The sequence below is a fragment of the Oncorhynchus keta genome, chromosome 10, assembly GCF_023373465.1.
Source record: "Oncorhynchus keta strain PuntledgeMale-10-30-2019 chromosome 10, Oket_V2, whole genome shotgun sequence".
Taxonomy (NCBI): Eukaryota; Metazoa; Chordata; class Actinopteri; order Salmoniformes; family Salmonidae; genus Oncorhynchus; species Oncorhynchus keta.
Window position 1 is genome coordinate 33735586 of NC_068430.1, and position 17624 is coordinate 33753209.

The 17624-nt window shown below is 40.9% G+C and overlaps 1 protein-coding gene across 2 annotated transcripts in view; it reads left to right on the forward strand.

Annotated features, from left to right (window-relative positions):
- The window catches only part of LOC118388552 (AMP deaminase 2-like), an 87869-nt gene extending 76807 nt beyond the window's left edge, over positions 1 to 11062 (forward strand). The window contains exons 5-18 of one of the 2 annotated variants that reach the window (XM_052526909.1): positions 1715 to 1832; positions 2209 to 2395; positions 2583 to 2724; positions 2847 to 2936; positions 3202 to 3331; positions 3624 to 3818; positions 3955 to 4086; positions 4263 to 4426; positions 4609 to 4735; positions 4902 to 5065; positions 9188 to 9308; positions 9590 to 9763; positions 9910 to 10020; positions 10097 to 11062. In XM_052526909.1, the coding sequence (XP_052382869.1) occupies positions 1715 to 1832; positions 2209 to 2395; positions 2583 to 2724; positions 2847 to 2936; positions 3202 to 3331; positions 3624 to 3818; positions 3955 to 4086; positions 4263 to 4426; positions 4609 to 4735; positions 4902 to 5065; positions 9188 to 9308; positions 9590 to 9763; positions 9910 to 10020; positions 10097 to 10315 (2074 nt within the window). In that variant the 3' untranslated portion in view covers positions 10316 to 11062. The remainder of the gene's footprint in view (positions 1 to 1714; positions 1833 to 2208; positions 2396 to 2582; positions 2725 to 2846; positions 2937 to 3201; positions 3332 to 3623; positions 3819 to 3954; positions 4087 to 4262; positions 4427 to 4608; positions 4736 to 4901; positions 5066 to 9187; positions 9309 to 9589; positions 9764 to 9909; positions 10021 to 10096) is intronic. The other variant, XM_052526908.1, reaches the window with a different exon arrangement.
- Positions 11063 to 17624: the final 6562 nt, after the last annotated feature.

A 17624-nucleotide genomic window follows, 5' to 3' on the forward strand; every position in this document is an offset into this window, starting at 1 on the left:
TATAATACATCAATAACATCAATTTAGTCTCAAATAAATAATGAAACATGTTCAATTTGGTTTAAATAATGCAAAAACAAAGTGTTGGAGAAGAAAGTAAAAGTGCAATATGTGCCATGTAAAAAAGCTAACATTTAAGTTCCTTGCTCAGAATATGAGAACAAATGAAAGCTGGTGGTTCCTTTTAACATGAGTCTTTAATATTCCCAGTTAAGAAGTTTTAGGTTGTAGTTATTATAGGACTATTTCTCTCTATACCATTTGTATTTCATATACCTTTGACTACCTTTTAAGTTCTAATAGGCACTATAGTATTGCTAGCCTAATCTCGGGAGTTGATAGGCTTAAAGTCATAAACAGCGCAATGCTTCAAGCAAAGCGACGAGCTCCTGGCAAATGCAGTGAAGTGCTGTTTGAATGAATGCTTACGAGCCTGCTGCTGCCTACCACCGCTCAGTCAGACTGCTCTATCAAATCATAGATTTAATTATAATATAATAACACACAGAAATACGAGCCTTAGGTCATTAATATGGTCAAATCCGGAAACTATAATTTCGAAAACAAAACATTTATTCTTTCAGTGAAATACGGAACGGTTCCGTATTTTATCTAATGGGTGGCATCCATATGTCTAAATATTGCTGTTACATTGCACAACGTTCAATGTTATGTCATAATTACATAAAATTCTGGCAAATTAGTTCGCAATGAGCCAGGCGGCCCAAACTGTTGCATATACCCTGACTCTGCGTGCAATGAACGCAAGAGAAGTGACACAATTTCCCTAGTTTTATATTGCCTGCTAACATTTAATTTAACTAAATATGCAGGTTAAAAAATAAAAGAAATTCTGTGTACTAATTTTAAGAAAGGCATTGATGTTTATGGTTAGGTACATTCGTGCAACGATTGTGCTTTTTTCGCAAATGCTCTTTTGTTAAATCATCCCCCGTTTGGCGAAGTTGGCTGTCTTTGTTAGGAAGAAATAGTCTTCACACAGTTCTCAACGAGCCAGGCGGCCCAAACTGCTGCATATACCCTGACTCTGTTGCACAGAACGCAAGAGAAGTGACACAATTTCCCTAGTTAAAAGAAATTCATGTTAGCAGGCAATATTAACTAAATATGCAGGTTTAAAAATATATACTTGTGTATTGATTTTAAGAAAAGCATTGATGTTTATGGTTAGGTACACATTGGTGCAACGACAGTGCTTTTTTTCGCGAATGCACTTGTTAAATCACCCGGTTGGCGAAGTAGGCTGTGATTCAATTATAAAATTAGCAGGCACTGCATCGATTATATGCAATGCAGGACAAGCTAGATAAACAAGTAATATCATCAACCATGTGTAGTTAACTATTGATTATGTTAAGATTGATTGTTTTTTATAAGATACGTTTAATGCTAGCTAGCAACTTACCTTAGCTCCTTGCTGCACTCCTTCCTGTAATGTAATCGGCCATGATCGGGGTGTCCAAAAATTCAGATTACCGATTGTTATGAAAACTTGAAATCGGCCCTAATTAATCGGTCGACCTCTAAGTGAGACATATGTCCAACTAAACCTGCCAATAAAGTATTGATTCATATATTTTCATAGGTGCTTTGCAAAACTATTTACATGAGATTTCTATTTCCCTACGTCATACCTAAACCCCATGCTCTCTCCTATCCTAATCTTTTCTTTACCCCTTCTCTCTCCCTGTAGGTTTATGAATGAGCTGGGTGGTGTGGACAGGACGGATGATGGCTGGATGAAGGAGAGAGTATTACCGATGGAGCGAGAGTACCAGCGTGTCTCAATATCAGGGGAGGAGAAGTGTGGGGTGAGAGCCGCTGACTAAACAACTTGATAGAATAAATCCAGTCACAGTCCATCCTGATCAGTGTTTTATCATGCAGTTGTTTCTCATTCCAAGTACTAGTTGGTTGGTCTCTCAGTGTGCCACATGCTTACTGTGAAAGGTAAACCAATTCAGTCAACAAGTCTATTGAGGTGGGTTTGGTTGTGCTTGGACTTATTTATTTAGACAGTTGGATATACAGAGGAAGTAGTTCAGAAATGAGAGCCTGGACCGGTTAGTGAACCCCGGTCTCCAGTGGGGACAGCATGTTGTCTAGAATTGTGAAATTGTTACCCACTCAGCCACACTCTTAATCACTGTAGACTATGCCTGACTTTTACCGTTCTGCCCTGACCAGGTGCCCTTCACAGACCTGGTGGATGCAGCTAAATGTGTGGTAAAGGCCCTGTTCATCAGGGAGAAGTACATTGCTCTGTCCATTCAGAACTTCTGTAAGACCACTGCCCGCGAGCTGGGAGAGCTGGGAGAGAAGCCCCTGGACCTACGCATCTATGAGGAAATCCCTGAGACCCCCGTTGATGCAGGTATGACATACTCACACACCTGACACATTTGGTATGACACAAACTGAGACACACAGGGCATAGCTGTAGGGTTTCTGCCCCTTTCTTCTTTAGCAAATTAGTTACTTTGTGAAATTGTGAATGAAAATGAAGTTGTGATGTATAATAGTATGGTGAACTTTTCTCCCTTCCCCTCTGTCTCCCACAGATGCTCCAGTCCACCCCCCTGTCTCAGAGACTCACCCCTATGAAAACCAGGACACCAAGAACATGCCTGCAGACTCAGGGTACAGCTGTAAGATGGTGGATGGGGTCATGCATGTCTACACCAAGAAGAGCCCCATGGAGAAGTGGGTTTGTGTTTGAGTCTGCTTGTTTTCAGTTTTTGGTGTAAAGTGTGTGATGGGCTAGTCTGCTTCTACGTGTGTGTAAGAGAGAGTGTGTAACCAAAATTCTCCATCCTCATTTCCAGGAGTACAGAGTTGGACCTGCCTTACCCAGACCTGAAGGAGTACATCGCTGACATGAATGTCATGATGGCTCTCATCATTAACGGACCAGTGTGAGTGTTACTGGTTACTGGCCTTACAGTTAACGTTAGTCACATCTGTTGTCTCATTAGTACTCTGTGTATGTCAAAACTGTGCAAATTCTGTGTACACATGTCAAGAGTGAGGCATATATGTGTGTGTGTGTGTGTGTGTGTGTGTGTGTGTGTGTGTGTGTGTGTGTGTGTGTGTGTGTGTGTGTGTGTGTGTGTGTGTGTGTGTGTGTGTGTGTGTGTGTGTGTGTGTGTGTGTGTGTGTGTGTGTGTGTGTGTGTTGCAGAAAGTCGTTCTGCTACCGCCGGCTGCAATACCTGAGCTCTAAGTTCCAGATGCACATCCTGCTGAATGAGATGAAGGAGCTGGCAGCCCAGAAGAAGGTTCCTCACCGCGACTTCTACAACATCCGCAAGGTGACACACAACAACACTGACACAACAACCGTTCACAACACTACAGCATCCAACAGCTTCTTGATCTACAACATCTCTATAAAACCTGCAAAGTGTTCAATATCAGTTAGTCACTCCACATTGTTGGAGTGAAATATATCTGGAAGTAGTCTCCCACTTTTTCCTTGGTGTAGTAACCAATGAAGATACACCACTGCTAAGTGCTAACTAACTCAGGCTTTCTGTTTTGTCTTTCTGGTATCCATCCTCAACATCTCATTGTTGTTGACCCTGTCTCTCCCTTTGCCCCCAGGTGGACACCCACATCCATGCCTCATCTTGTATGAACCAGAAGCACCTGCTGCGCTTTATCAAGCGAGCCATGAAGAAGTACCCTGGGGAGATAGTCCACATGGAGCACGGGCGGGGACAGACCCTCATGGAGGTGTTTGAGACCATGAACCTGACTGCCTTTGACCTTAGTGTGGACACACTGGACATGCACGCGGTGAGGAGCAGGGGGAGAGGGGAGGGGAAAAGAGAATTGTTAGAGAGGGAGGGGTAGGAGAATTGTTTAAAGAGGGAGGGGTAGGAGAATTGGGGGAAGAAGAGTGGCATCGTAAGTGTCCCCTGTCTATTCTCAGGACCGCAACACGTTCCATCGCTTCGACAAGTTCAATGCCAAATACAACCCCATCGGAGAATCCATCCTGAGAGAGATCTTCATCAAGACAGACAACCACATCGAGGGCAAATACTTTGGCCACATGATCAAGGTCTGAAATCATCCCATGCTACCTTAAACAGCCATACAAACAGTGGTGTTTGTGTTAGTTCACCCCACATAGTTATGCACATTGATCTTAGGAGAAAATGTGGCCTTGAAGTCTTAATTCACAGACATTAATACAATGATATTGATGTCTCTAATGCGTTGTTGGTGTTCCATCAGGAGGTGATGGCTGACCTAGAGGAGAGTAAGTACCAGAATGTGGAGCTGCGTCTGTCCATCTACGGCCGCTCCCGGGACGAATGGGACAAGCTGGCCCAGTGGGCCGTCAAACACCAAGTCTACTCTGACAACGTGCGCTGGCTCATCCAAGTGCCCCGCCTTTTGTGAGTAGTACCTCTACCTACTACAGCATCAACAAAGCAGTTATACACATCGACCTTTTATCAGCTTTTCTTGGATGTAAACCTCTCCTTGTATTTGTGACACGTATTATCTTTGAATGAATACTATCAATGAATGTGAATGATAATAATCTTTCATATGATTAACCCTCCTCTGACTGCAGTGATGTGTACCGCACCAAGAAGCAGCTGGCTAACTTCCAGGAGATGATGGAGAACATCTTCATGCCTCTGTTTGAGGTCACCATTAACCCCCGCAGCCACCCTGAACTGCACCTCTTCCTCCAGCATGTGAGTCAACAAAGTAGGATTCTCCCTTTCCCTACACCTAACATATCCAGACACTTGAGATGCATTTTCTTCCGGTCAGAAAGAACTTAGGGCCCCACCTCATTCATACATTCCAGGTACTGTTTTACCGTAACTTATTGTTGTATAACTAACTGTATGTTGTCAGGTGGTGGGCTTTGACAGTGTGGATGACGAGTCCAAGCCGGAGCACCACATCTTCAACATGGACAGCCCCCTGCCAGCCGACTGGACAGAGGAGGACAACCCTCCCTACTCCTACTACCTCTACTACACCTACGCCAACATGGCCGTGCTCAACCACCTGCGCAGGTACCAGGCTGCTTAACGAACCTCAGCACAAAGACGGCTATAAAAAATAAATAAAGGCCAAGTGCAGTCAAATTAGATTTTCATGTGTTTTATATATACACTACCGTTCAAAAGTTTGGGATCACTTAGAAATGTCCTTGTTTTGTCAATTAAAATAACATCTAATTGATCAGAAATACAGTGTAGACGTTGTTAATGTTGTAAATGACTATTGTAGCTGGAAACGGCAGATTTTTAATGGAATATCTACATAGGCGTACAGAGGCCCATTATCAGCAACCATCACTCCTGTGTTCCAATGGCACGTTGTGTTAGCTAATCCAAGGATGCTGGCCTTGTAGGCAGAGTTGCAAAGAAAAAGCCATATCTCAGACTGGCCAGACAAAAATAAAAGATTAAGATGGGCAAAAGAGGAACTCTGCCTAGAAGGCCAGCATCCCGGATTCGCCACTTCACTGTTGACGTTGAGACTGATGTTTTGCGAGTACTATTCAATGAAGCTGCCAGTTGAGGACTTGTGAGGCTTCTGTTTCTTAAACTTGACACTAATGTACTTGTCCTCTTGCTCAGTTGTGTACCGGGGCCTCCCACTCCTCTTTCTATTCTGGTTAGTGCCAGTTTGCGCTGTTCTGTGAAGGGAGTAGTACACAGCGTTGTACCAGATCTTCAGTTTCTTGGCAATTTCTCGCATGGAATAGCCTTCATTTCTCAGAACAAGAATAGACTGACGAGTTTCAGAAGAAAGGTCTTTGTTTCTGGCCATTTTGAGCCTGTAATCAAACCCACAACTGCTGATGCTCTAGATACTCAACTAGTCTAAAGGCCAGTTTTATTGCTTCTTTAATGAGGACAACAGTTTTCAGCTGTGCTAACATAATTGCAAAAGGGTTTTCTAATGATCAAATCAAATCTAATTTCTAATGATCAATTAGCCTTTTAAAATGATAAACTTGGATTAGCTAACACAACGTGCCATTGGAACACAGGAGTGATGGATGTTCAAATCAAATTTATTTGTCACATACACATGGTTAGCAGATGTTAATGCAAGTGTAGCGAAATGCTTGTGCTTCTAGTTCCGACAATGCAGTAATAACCAACGAGTAATCTAACCTAACAATTCCAAAACTACTACCTTATACACACAAGTGTAAAGGGATGAAGAATATGTACATAAAGATATATGAATGAGTGATGGTACAGAATGGCATAGGCAAGATGCAATAGATGGTATCGAGTACAGTATATACATATGAGATGAGTAATGTAGGGTATGTAAACAAAGTGGCATAGTTTAAAGTGGCTAGTGATACATGTATTACATAAAGATGCAGTAGATGTTATAGGGTACAGTATATACATATACATGTGAGATGAGAATTGTAGGGTATGTAAACATTATATTAAGTAGCATTGTTTAAAGTGGCTAGTGATATATTTTACATCAATTTCCATCAATTCCCATTTTTAAAGTGGCTGGAGTTGAGTCAGTGTGTTGGCAGCAGCCACTCAATGTTAGTGGTGGCTGTTTAACAGTCTGATGGCCTTGAGATAGAAGCTCTTTTTCAGTCTCTCGGTCCCTGCTTTGATGCACCTGTACTGACCTTGCCTTCTGGATGATAGCGGGGTGAACAGGCAGTGGCTCGGGTGGTTGTTGTCCTTGATGATCTTTATGGCCTTCCTGTGACATTGGGTAGTGTAGGTGTCCTGGAGGGCAGGTAGTTTGCTCCTGGTGACGCGTTGTGCAGACCTCACTACCCTCTGGAGAGCTTTATGGTTGTGGGCGGATCAGTTGCCGAACCAGGCGGTGATACAGCCCGACAGGATGCTCTCGATTGTGCATCTGTAGAAGTTTGTGAGCGCTTTTGGTGACAAGCTGAATTTCTTCAGCCTCCTGAGGTTGAAGAGGCGCTGCTGAGCCTTCTTCACGACGCTGTCTGTGTGGGTGGACCAATTCAGTTTGTCCGTGATGTGTACGCCGAGGAACTTAAAACTTACTACCCTCTCCACTACTGTCCCATCAATGTGGATAGGGGGGTGCTCCCTCTGCTGTTTCCTGAAGTCCACAATCATCTCCTTTGTTTTGTTGACGTTGAGTGTGAGGTTATTTTCCTGACACCACACTCCGAGGGCCCTCACCTCCTCCCTGTAGGCCATCTCGTCGTTGTTGGTAATCAGGTTTTGGTTGCGGGCCGTGTCAGTGGCACTGTATTGTTTTCAAAGCAGGCAAAAAAGTTATTTAGTCTGCCTGGGAGCAAGACATCCTGGTCCGTGACGGGACTGGATTTCTTTTTGTAATCCATGATTGACTGTAGACCCTGCCACATACCTCTTGTGTCTGAGCCGTTGAATTGTGACTCTACTTTGTCGCTACACTGACTCTTAGCTTGTTTGATTGCCTTGCGGAGGGAATAGCTACACTGTTTGTATTCGGTCATGTTTCCGGTCACCTTTCCCTGGTTAAAAGCAGTGGTTCGCGCTTTCAGTTTCACACGAATGCTGCCATCAATACACGGTTTCGTTAATCATAAGGCATACGCCCCCGCCCCTCTTCTTACCAGAAATGTTTGTTTCTGTCGGCGCGATGCTTGAAGAAACCAGCTGGCTGCACCGCTTCCGTTAGCGTCTCTCGAGTGAGCCATGTTTCCATGAAGCAAAGAACGTTACAGTCTCTGATGTCCCTTGATAAGTGGCCCCTGTACGCCTATGTAGATATTCCATAAAAAATCTGCCGTTTCCAGCTACAATAGTCATTTACAACATTAACAATGTCTACACTGTATTTCTGATCAATTTGATGTTATTTTAATGAACAAAAAAATGTGTTTTTTATTCTTTCAAAACAAGGTTATTTCTAAGTGACCCCAAACTTTTGAGCGGTAGTGTATACTGAACAAAAATGTAAACATGTATAAAGTGTTGGTCCCATGTTTCATGAGCTGAAATAAAAGATCCCAGAAATGTTCCATATGCACAAAAAGCTTATTTCTCTCCTGTTAGTGAGATGTTCTCCTTTGCCAAGATAATCCATCCACCTGACAGGTGTGGCATATCAAGAAGCTGAACAAACAGCGTAATCATTACACAGGTGCACATTGTGCTGGGGACAATAAAAGGCCACTCTAAAATGTGCAGCTTTGTCACACAACACAATGCCACAGATATCTAAAGTTTTTGGGGAGCGTGCAATTGGCATGCTGACTGCAGGAATGTCCACCAGAGCTTTAGCCAGAGAATTTAATGTTCATTTCCCTACCATAAGCCGCCTCCAACGTCGTTTTGAAGAATTTGGCAGTACGCCCAACCGGCATCACAACCGCAGAGGTCAGCCAGGGACCTCCGCATCCGGCTTCTTCTCCAGCGGGATCGTCTGAGACCAGCCACCCGGACAGAAGATGAAACTGTGGAGTATTTCTGTCTGTAATAAAGCCTTTTTGTGGGGAAAAAGTCATTCTAAATGGCTGGGCCTGGCTCCCCAGTGGGTGGGCCTATGCCCTCCCAGGTCCACGCGTGGCTGCAACCCTGCCCAGTCATGTGAAATCCATAGATTAGGGCCTAATTAATTCATTTCAATTGACTGATTATGAACTGTAACACAGTAAAATCATAAAAATTGTTACATGTTGTGTTTATATTTTTGTTCAGTATATATACACGCTATGAGGTTGGAATAATACTGTACAATTGTGGAAATCATAATAATGCCCTTTTATTGTAAGAGCTGCTTGAAATTTCAGCTTGTTTGATGTGATGGAGTTTTGATCTGCCTGGTGACATCAGGCATTAATTAATAGACCAACAAGAAACAGAGTTCCTAACCTCTCTGCCAATAACAATAACAGCTAGCTTTCAGTGTTCTTCTCCCCACTCCCAGACAGCCCTAGCAAGATTCTTGCTTGAGAAATTGCTCTTTGCTAAAAAGCTATTTTGGTTTCTTTTTTTACCATGAAAATAATCACAGTGAGGTTCTTAATTGTTACCCAGAAATTATTTGATATTGAGATAAAAACAGCTGCATTGGACCTTTAATAACATAAATGATGAATGAATCGCATGAAAACATTAAGGATTGTTAATGAATATACTTTATGAAGCTAATATTTGTTTGCTTGTGACATGCAGGAGGCGTGGCTTCCACACGTTTGTGCTGCGCCCTCACTGCGGGGAGGCGGGGCCTGTCCACCACCTGGTGTCGGGTTTCATGCTTTCAGAGAACATCTCCCACGGGCTGCTGCTCAGGAAGGTCAGTCAGCACACACGTCGTTTCCCATAGCGACGCCACACTACCATGGCAACAACACGACAGACAGATAGTAGAGTTCAGTTCATAGGTGACCTCTGAAGGTTTGATTGATTGATTTATTAAATGATGTCTTGGTTTTGGGACTTTGCTCACCAGGTTACTTCAGCAAATTTAAGAGAATTCAGAAGAACAATCAGACACTTTCCCCTTGAATACTGCAGTTGTGCATTTAACAAGATAGACTATATCATATGGCATCTCTTTCCTCCTCATGTCCCCAGGCACCAGTGCTGCAGTATCTGTACTACCTGGCTCAGATTGGCATTGCCATGTCCCCCCTGAGCAACAACAGCCTGTTCCTCAGCTACCACCGTAACCCCCTGCCTGAGTATCTGTCCAGAGGCCTCATGGTCTCTCTGTCCACTGACGACCCCCTACAGTTCCACTTCACGAAGGTCAGTGCACAGGGGAGTGGTGTCAAGACACACACAAACACACACAGAGGCAAAACAATTCACACTACAACTGCAATGGTGAGTCAGTACAGTCAATCAGTACAATTCATTGAATGTTTGTTTGTCTTTTGTGTGTTTGTCCTCAGGAGCCTCTGATGGAGGAGTACAGCATTGCCACACAGGTGTGGAAGCTCAGCTCCTGTGACATGTGTGAGCTGGCCAGGAACAGCGTCCTTATGAGCGGCTTCTCCCACAAGGTATCTGCTTCCTCTCCTCTCATCCACAGCCATTTTGTGCCAAGTGCTCTGCTCTGATGTTCTTTCTTGTCTCCAGGCAAAGAGCTACTGGCTTGGGCCCAAATACAGCAAAGAGGGCCCGGAGAGCAACGACATCCGTCGCACCAACGTCCCGGACATCCGCGTGGCATACCGCAGTGAGACCCTGCTGGAGGAGCTCAACCTCATCACCCACGCTGTGCGCACCAAGGAGCTGGACAACATCGACGAGGAGGACACCCTCTCCATGGCTCCCATCGGGGCAGAAGGACGCTAAATCAACAACTCCTCTCTATTGCTCCCTGGATAGGTTTTATTTCATATTGGAGGAGATTTTCTGATCTTCGATCTGTTCCTGGGTCACTTCCTCTGTCACTTGTATCTCCTGACCCTCCATACATTCACACCCCAAGTGATTTCCTTTGTCATGTGACCCTGCATGGGAAGGAAGATCCCACAGTTTGCCTGTGATTTAATGACATGTTTGTAACCATCACTGATATATCACACACACACACACTTATTGCAGTTTTCCTGTCCTAAAAGCTGCTTATCTTCCATCACACAGTGATGCTGCTTTAACCTTAACATCTAGTGTAATATTATCATCTAGTGTAATATTAACATCTAGTGTAATATTATCATCTAGTGTAATATTAACATCTAGTGTAATATTAACATCTAGTGTAATATTATCATCTAGTGTCACCTTAACATCTAGTGTAATATTATCATCTAGTGTAATATTATCATCTAGTGTAATATTATCATCTAGTGTAATATTATCATCCAGTGTAATATTATCATCTAGTGTAATATTAACATCTAGTGTAATATTAACATCTAGTGTAATATTATCATCTAGTGTCACCTTAACATCTAGTGTAATATTATCATCTAGTGTAATATTATCATCCAGTGTAATATTATCATCTAGTGCAATATTAACATCTAGTGTAATATTAACATCTAGTGTAATATTATCATCTAGACATCTAGTGTAATAGTAATATCTAGTGTAATATTAACATCTAGTGTAATATTAACATCTAGACATCTAGTGTAATATTAACATCTCTAGTGTAATATTAACATCTAGTGTAATATTATCATCTAGACATCTAGTGTAATATTAATATCTAGTGTAATATTATCATCTAGTGTAATATTATCATCTAGACATCTAGTGTAATATTATCATCTAGACATCTAGTGTAATATTAACATCTCTAGTGTAATATTATCATCTAGTGTAATATTATCATCTAGTGCAATATTAACATCTAGTGTAATATTAACATCTAGTGTAATATTATCATCTAGACATCTAGTGTAATAGTAATATCTAGTGTAATATTAACATCTAGTGTAATATTAACATCTAGTGTAATATTATCATCTAGACATCTAGTGTAATATTAACATCTCTAGTGTAATATTAACATCTAGTGTAATATTATCATCTAGACATCTAGTGTAATATTAACATCAAGTGTAATATTAACATATCTAGTGTAATATTAATATCTAGTGTAATATTATCATCTAGACATCTAGTGTAATATTAACATCTCTAGTGTAATATTAACATCTCTAGTGTAATATTAACATCTAGTGTAATATTAACATCTCTAGTGTAATATTAACATCTAGTGTAATATTATCATCTAGACATCTAGTGTAATATTAACATCAAGTGTAATATTAACATCTAGTGTAATATTATCATCTAGACATCTAGTGTAATATTAACGTCGAGTGTAATATTAACATCTAGTGTAATATTAACATCTAGTGTAATATTATCATCTCGTGTAGTATTAACATCTAGTGTAATATTATCATCTCGTGTAGTATTAACATCTAGTGTAATATTATCATGTCGTGTAATATTAACATCTAGTGTAATATTATCATCTAGTGTAATATTATCATCTAGTGTAATATTATCATCTAGACATCTAGTGTAATATTAACATCTAGTGTAATATTATCATCTAGTGTAATTTTAACATCTAGTGTAATTTTAACATCTAGTGTAATATTAACATCTAGTGTAATATTAACATCTAGTGTAATATTATCATCTAGTGTAATATTAACATCTAGTGTAATATTATCATCTAGACATCTAGTGTAATATTAACATCTAGTGTAATATTATCATCTAGTGTAATTTTAACATCTAGTGTAATTTTAACATCTAGTGTAATATTAACATCTAGTGTAATATTAACATCTAGTGTAATATTATCATCTAGTGTAATATTAACATCTAGTGTAATATTATCATCTAGACATCTAGTGTAATATTAACATCTAGTGTAATATTAACATCTAGTGTAATATTATCATCTAGTGTAATATTAACATTTAGTGTAATATTATCATCTCGTGTAGTATTAACATCTAGTGTAATATTATCATCTCGTGTAGTATTAACATCTAGTGTAATATTATCATCTTGTGTAGTATTAACATCTAGTGTAATATTATCATCTCGTGTAGTATTAACATCTAGTGTAATATTATCATCTCGTGTAGTATTAACATCCAGTGTAATATTTTCATAATGGTTATAACTTTTGAAGTAGGAAAACAGATACAACTTAGCAGCAATATTATGAGTGTATTATCCATGGGTCATCTTACCTCACTACACAATGCATAGGTTCCACACTACATTGTTCCAACAACACCTGTTCCGCACTGAGAGGAACAGTCGCATGTAACTTAGAGAGGCATGGAAACCATGGTAACACTTTTCTAAAGTAACGACGTACTGAGTTTAAAAAACAAACAAAGGACCAAATCTGCGTGGTCTAGAAGCAGAAGTTGTGCACAATTCCAGTTTGTGTGTGCTGCTGGGTATCTGCTGGCTTTCATCTGTTTCTGGCTTCAGGAAGTTTCTATTGCTTAAATAGCTAAAGGAGTCCTCTCAGCTAGTCTCCGTGATCTAAATCAGCTCAAACTAAAAAGCAAGCAAGACATCCAGCAGAGACACTGCAGCAGCCCTCAGGACATGGAGCTGTGCTGTGACTGTGGTCTACTGCAAACATTCCATTCAATTAACTTTAAGATAGATGTTATTTTCACATTAGTTATAGAATATGCAGCCAAAAAGAGTAGATGTATACTATTCCAGTACAGATGCATGATGTTTACAGGGTATATATATATATATATATATATATATATATATATATATATATATATATATATATATATATATATATATATATATATACAGTGGGGCAAAAAAAGTATTTAGTCAGCCACCAATTGTGCAAGTTCTCCCACTTAAAAAGATGAGAGCGGCCTGTAATTTTCATCATAGGTACACTTCAACTATGACAGACAAAATGAGAGAGAAAAATCCAGAAAATCACATTGCAGGATTTTTAATGAATGTATTAGCAAATTATGGTGGAAAATAAGTATTTGGTCAATAACAAAAGTTTATCTCAATACTTTGTTATATACCCTTTGTTGTCAATGACAGAGGTCAAACGTTTTCTGTAAGTCTTCACAAGGTTTTCACACACTGTTGTATTTTTGGCCCATTCCTCAATGCAGATCTCCTCCAGAGCAGTGATGTTTTGGGGCTGTTGCTGGGCAACACGGACTTTCAACTGCCTCCGCAGATTTTCTATGGGGTTGAGATCTGGAGACTGGCTAGGCCACTCCAGGACCTTGAAATGCTTCTTAAGGAGCCACTCTTTCGTTGCCCGGGCGGTGTGTTTGGGATCATTGTCATGCTGAAAGACCCAGCCACGTTTCATCTTCAATGCCCTTGCTGATGGAAGGAGGTTTTCACTCAAAATCTCACGATACATGGCCCCATTCATTCTTTCCTTTACACGGATCAGTCGTCCTGGTCCCTTTGCAGAAAAACAGCCCAAAGCATGATATTTCCACCCCCATGCTTCACAGTAGGTATGGTGTGCTTTGGATGCAACTCAGCATTCTTTGTCCTCCAAACACGACGAGTTGAGTTTTTACCAAAAAGTTATATTTTGGTTTGATCTGACCATATGACATTCTCCCAATCTTCTACTGGATCATCCAAATGCTCTCTAGCAAACTTCAGACGGGCCTCGACATGTACTGGCTTAAGCAGGGGGACACGTCTGGCACTGCAGGATTTGAGTCCCTGGCGGCGTAGTGTGTTACTGATGGTAGGCTTTGTTACTTTGGTCCCAGCTCTCTGCAGGTCATTCACTAGGTCCCCCCGTGTGGTTCTGGGATTTTTTCTCAACGTTCTTGTGATCATTTTGACCCCACGGGGTGAGATCTTGCGTGGGAGATTATCAGTGGTCTTGTATGTCTTCCATTTCCTAATAATTGCTCCCACAGTTGATTTCTTCAAACCAAGCTGCTTACCTATTGCAGATTCAGTCTTCCCAGCCTGGTGCAGGTCTACAATTTTGTTTCTGGTGTCCTTTGACAGCTCTTTGGTCTTGGCCATAGTGGAGTTTGGAGTGTGACTGTTTGAGGTTGTGGACAAGTGTCTTTTATACTGATAACAAGTTCAAACAGGTGCCATTAATACAGGTAACAAGTGGAGGACAGAGGAGCCTCTTAAAGAAGAAGTTACACGTCTGTGAGAGCCAGAAATCTTGCTTGTTTGTTGGTGACCAAATACTTATTTTCCACCATAATTTGCAAATAAATTCATTAAAAATCCTACTATGTGATTTTCTGGATTTTCTTCCCTCATTTTGTCTGTCATATTTGAAGTGTACCTATGAGGAAAATTACAGGCCTCTCTCATCTTTTTAAGTAGGAGAACTTGCACAATTGGTGGCTGACTAAATACTTTTTTGCCCGACTGTATATATATATATATAAGGATATATCTGTCTGTGGTAGAGTGGATGCTGAGAGATGTGAATGATGGAACCAATCAACCACAACTTGTTTTCCAAGCACAAGTCAAGAAGAATGAATACAGCATCTTCCAAGCCAGCCCCCCCTACCATTACCTCAACAGTCACCATGTTCTTGGATATGGATCCTCCAAACCCCATTGGGTGTGTATATTCAACTCCCACCCCTCACACACCTCTTGGTCCTCTAAAGAGACCAGAACAGACCCCAGGGACTGGCCTCTGGACCCACTATGTCGGTTATTAGTTCATTGTATGCAGTGCCCTGTATGCTCCATACCAGACTTACCAGTGCCTTTTGATTTTAGGCACTAGCTAGCCTGTCACAGTCCAAGCTGTTCTCATGTTCTGCTGCAACGCCTCAGTCCTCATCACCAACAACAACAACAACCGCAGCATCTGTTCTCTTCATGCATTAGCATTTTTGCTGAACTAACATCAAGATGATGCCATTGGGACTGAAACCATGCAGCATGTTAAAGTACCTTCTCTCTTACCTACCCAGACCTTCCAGTGAAGTGGAAGAAACCGTTTTACCAATGCTCTGCTTTGGCTGCATTTCCACCGTGCATCTTATGTTGTGAATGCCTGCATGGAGCCCTGCAACAGGAGTGGCTGAAAAGCTGTTTAAAGTGAGATGTACGTGAAATAGCAACACATGAGAATCCAAGTAAGCTGAACGACTGTCATGTATGAATGATTGTTGTTAGTTTGAGTACTGCAAAACAAACTCATTCAGCTTGTCATCCCTATGGCAATGCTCAAACCGTGCAGGGACATGTTTGCATGGTTGTCATCGGGAACAAATGAGCTCATCCCCACCACCATGGTTGTCATGGTCACCAAAACAAGTACACACCTATCCCCATTATCTTGCCCAAAGACAAAGAGCCTCTTCTATGTCCGATTCAAACTGTGGGCATTCATCTTGGATATTGTTATAACTGTTCTAATTGTACACTCCTATTCGATGCCAAGACTGTTCCAGTGGAATAAGTGGGCCCAAGTTGTAAATGTTCACCATGCATTGCATACTATATCTACCAGGCCATTTTAAAAACTTAAGATCGAAGCGTGATATATACAGGAAGGCCTAGATTCAAGCAGATCAAGTGTTAACCGGCGACAGCCGACACCCACATAGCTGATGTTTTGGCATCGGAAGTGGAACTGCGTTGGAGCTGTCAAATCGGTGAGCAGCTGCTCTTTATCATTGTCATGAAGCCACACCCGTCCCACTCTCGTTAAGTTCAGAACGAGAAAGTGTAGTCTATATAGAAATAATGACGCACAAATAGAAAATCATCCTCAAGGTGTAGATTACAGCTCACATTCCAGTGTTCTAACTTATAAACAAGGCTGCATGGGATTTCTCTTAATGTGACTCCATGCAGCCAATGGCAATGTCCGCTTTAGCAATAATGCCAAGATCCGCTTGTGGATTTGACAGCTCTAACGCCGTTCTGACACCGGTCAAACAACAGCTATGCGGATGTCGGCTAAAGCGGATCTGATTGAATAGACCCTAAATATTTGAGAAACCAGATATTTTATGAGAAATTGTATGCATTAATCTCAATACTGGGATGCTGATCTGTAGCTCCTCAACAGTGAGGTGTTTCACTGTGAAGTGGTGGCATGCGTTGGACATAGGGTGAGCCTCAGAGTTGAATTTAATATATAAAGTGTATTTTTCTTAAAGGCTAAAGAGATAAACTGTTTATATAAAGAGTATATCAATATTTAGATTGCAAACTTTGTTTCGTTGCTGTAGATCATTATAAACTGGGGTTATTCAAGCTGAAAGATTTATTTTGTTATCATAATTATTGGCCTTGACTTTCACAGAATTTTACAATTGGACTTTTATCCAAAGTGACTTACATTTTACATATGTGTGGTCACAGGAATCAGACCCACTACCTTGGCCTTACAAGCGCCATTCTCTACCAACTGAGCTACAAAGAACCATGTATAGTCTTTTCTTATTTGATATTTTCATTGTTTGTTTTTCTGGTTGATTTTTGTGTTAGGACTGTTGAACTCGGTTTAATTTAGCATGTAGTTCTCTCTCAATAGAGTATCGAGTGAAGGTGATCAAGTTAACCAGGGTAATTTGGAAGGGTCTTCAGAAATGGTAGTACCAAGAGCCATATTGGGTATCCATCCCTGCCATTTATCTCAACCAGAGCTGCCTATGTAATTTGGCTATACATTCCCACCAAAACACCCACTCAGACATTGCAATCCTTCCCACAAACATACAGCCATAGACTGGACCGTTGTTACTCTTTGATTGATAAAAACAAGGCTTTTATAACAGCAACAACCATTTACTATAGCTTTTGATTTGATTCTTTAAAATAGTATTTTGCAGGGAATTAGAGGATGCATGTATAATTTAAGGGTTTATGTCTCCGTGTGTGGAGTAGGATAATGTGTGTAATTGTTGATAAAGGATCAGACATCCATTTTCAGGTCCAGGTATGGCTCACTAAGGGACTCAACGACACAGTTTCCAGTTCAGTTGACCTTACCTTTTCATTTCCATCCATCCATTAAAGATTGTCCATCAGAGTTCACATATCTGTTCTGTCAAACCTCACCAACTCCTGTCAGTGGTCTCAATCTGTACAATCAGTTTAGTTCCTTTGTTTGCTTATAAAATACAATGCTAGGGAACCTATTGTTTCTACT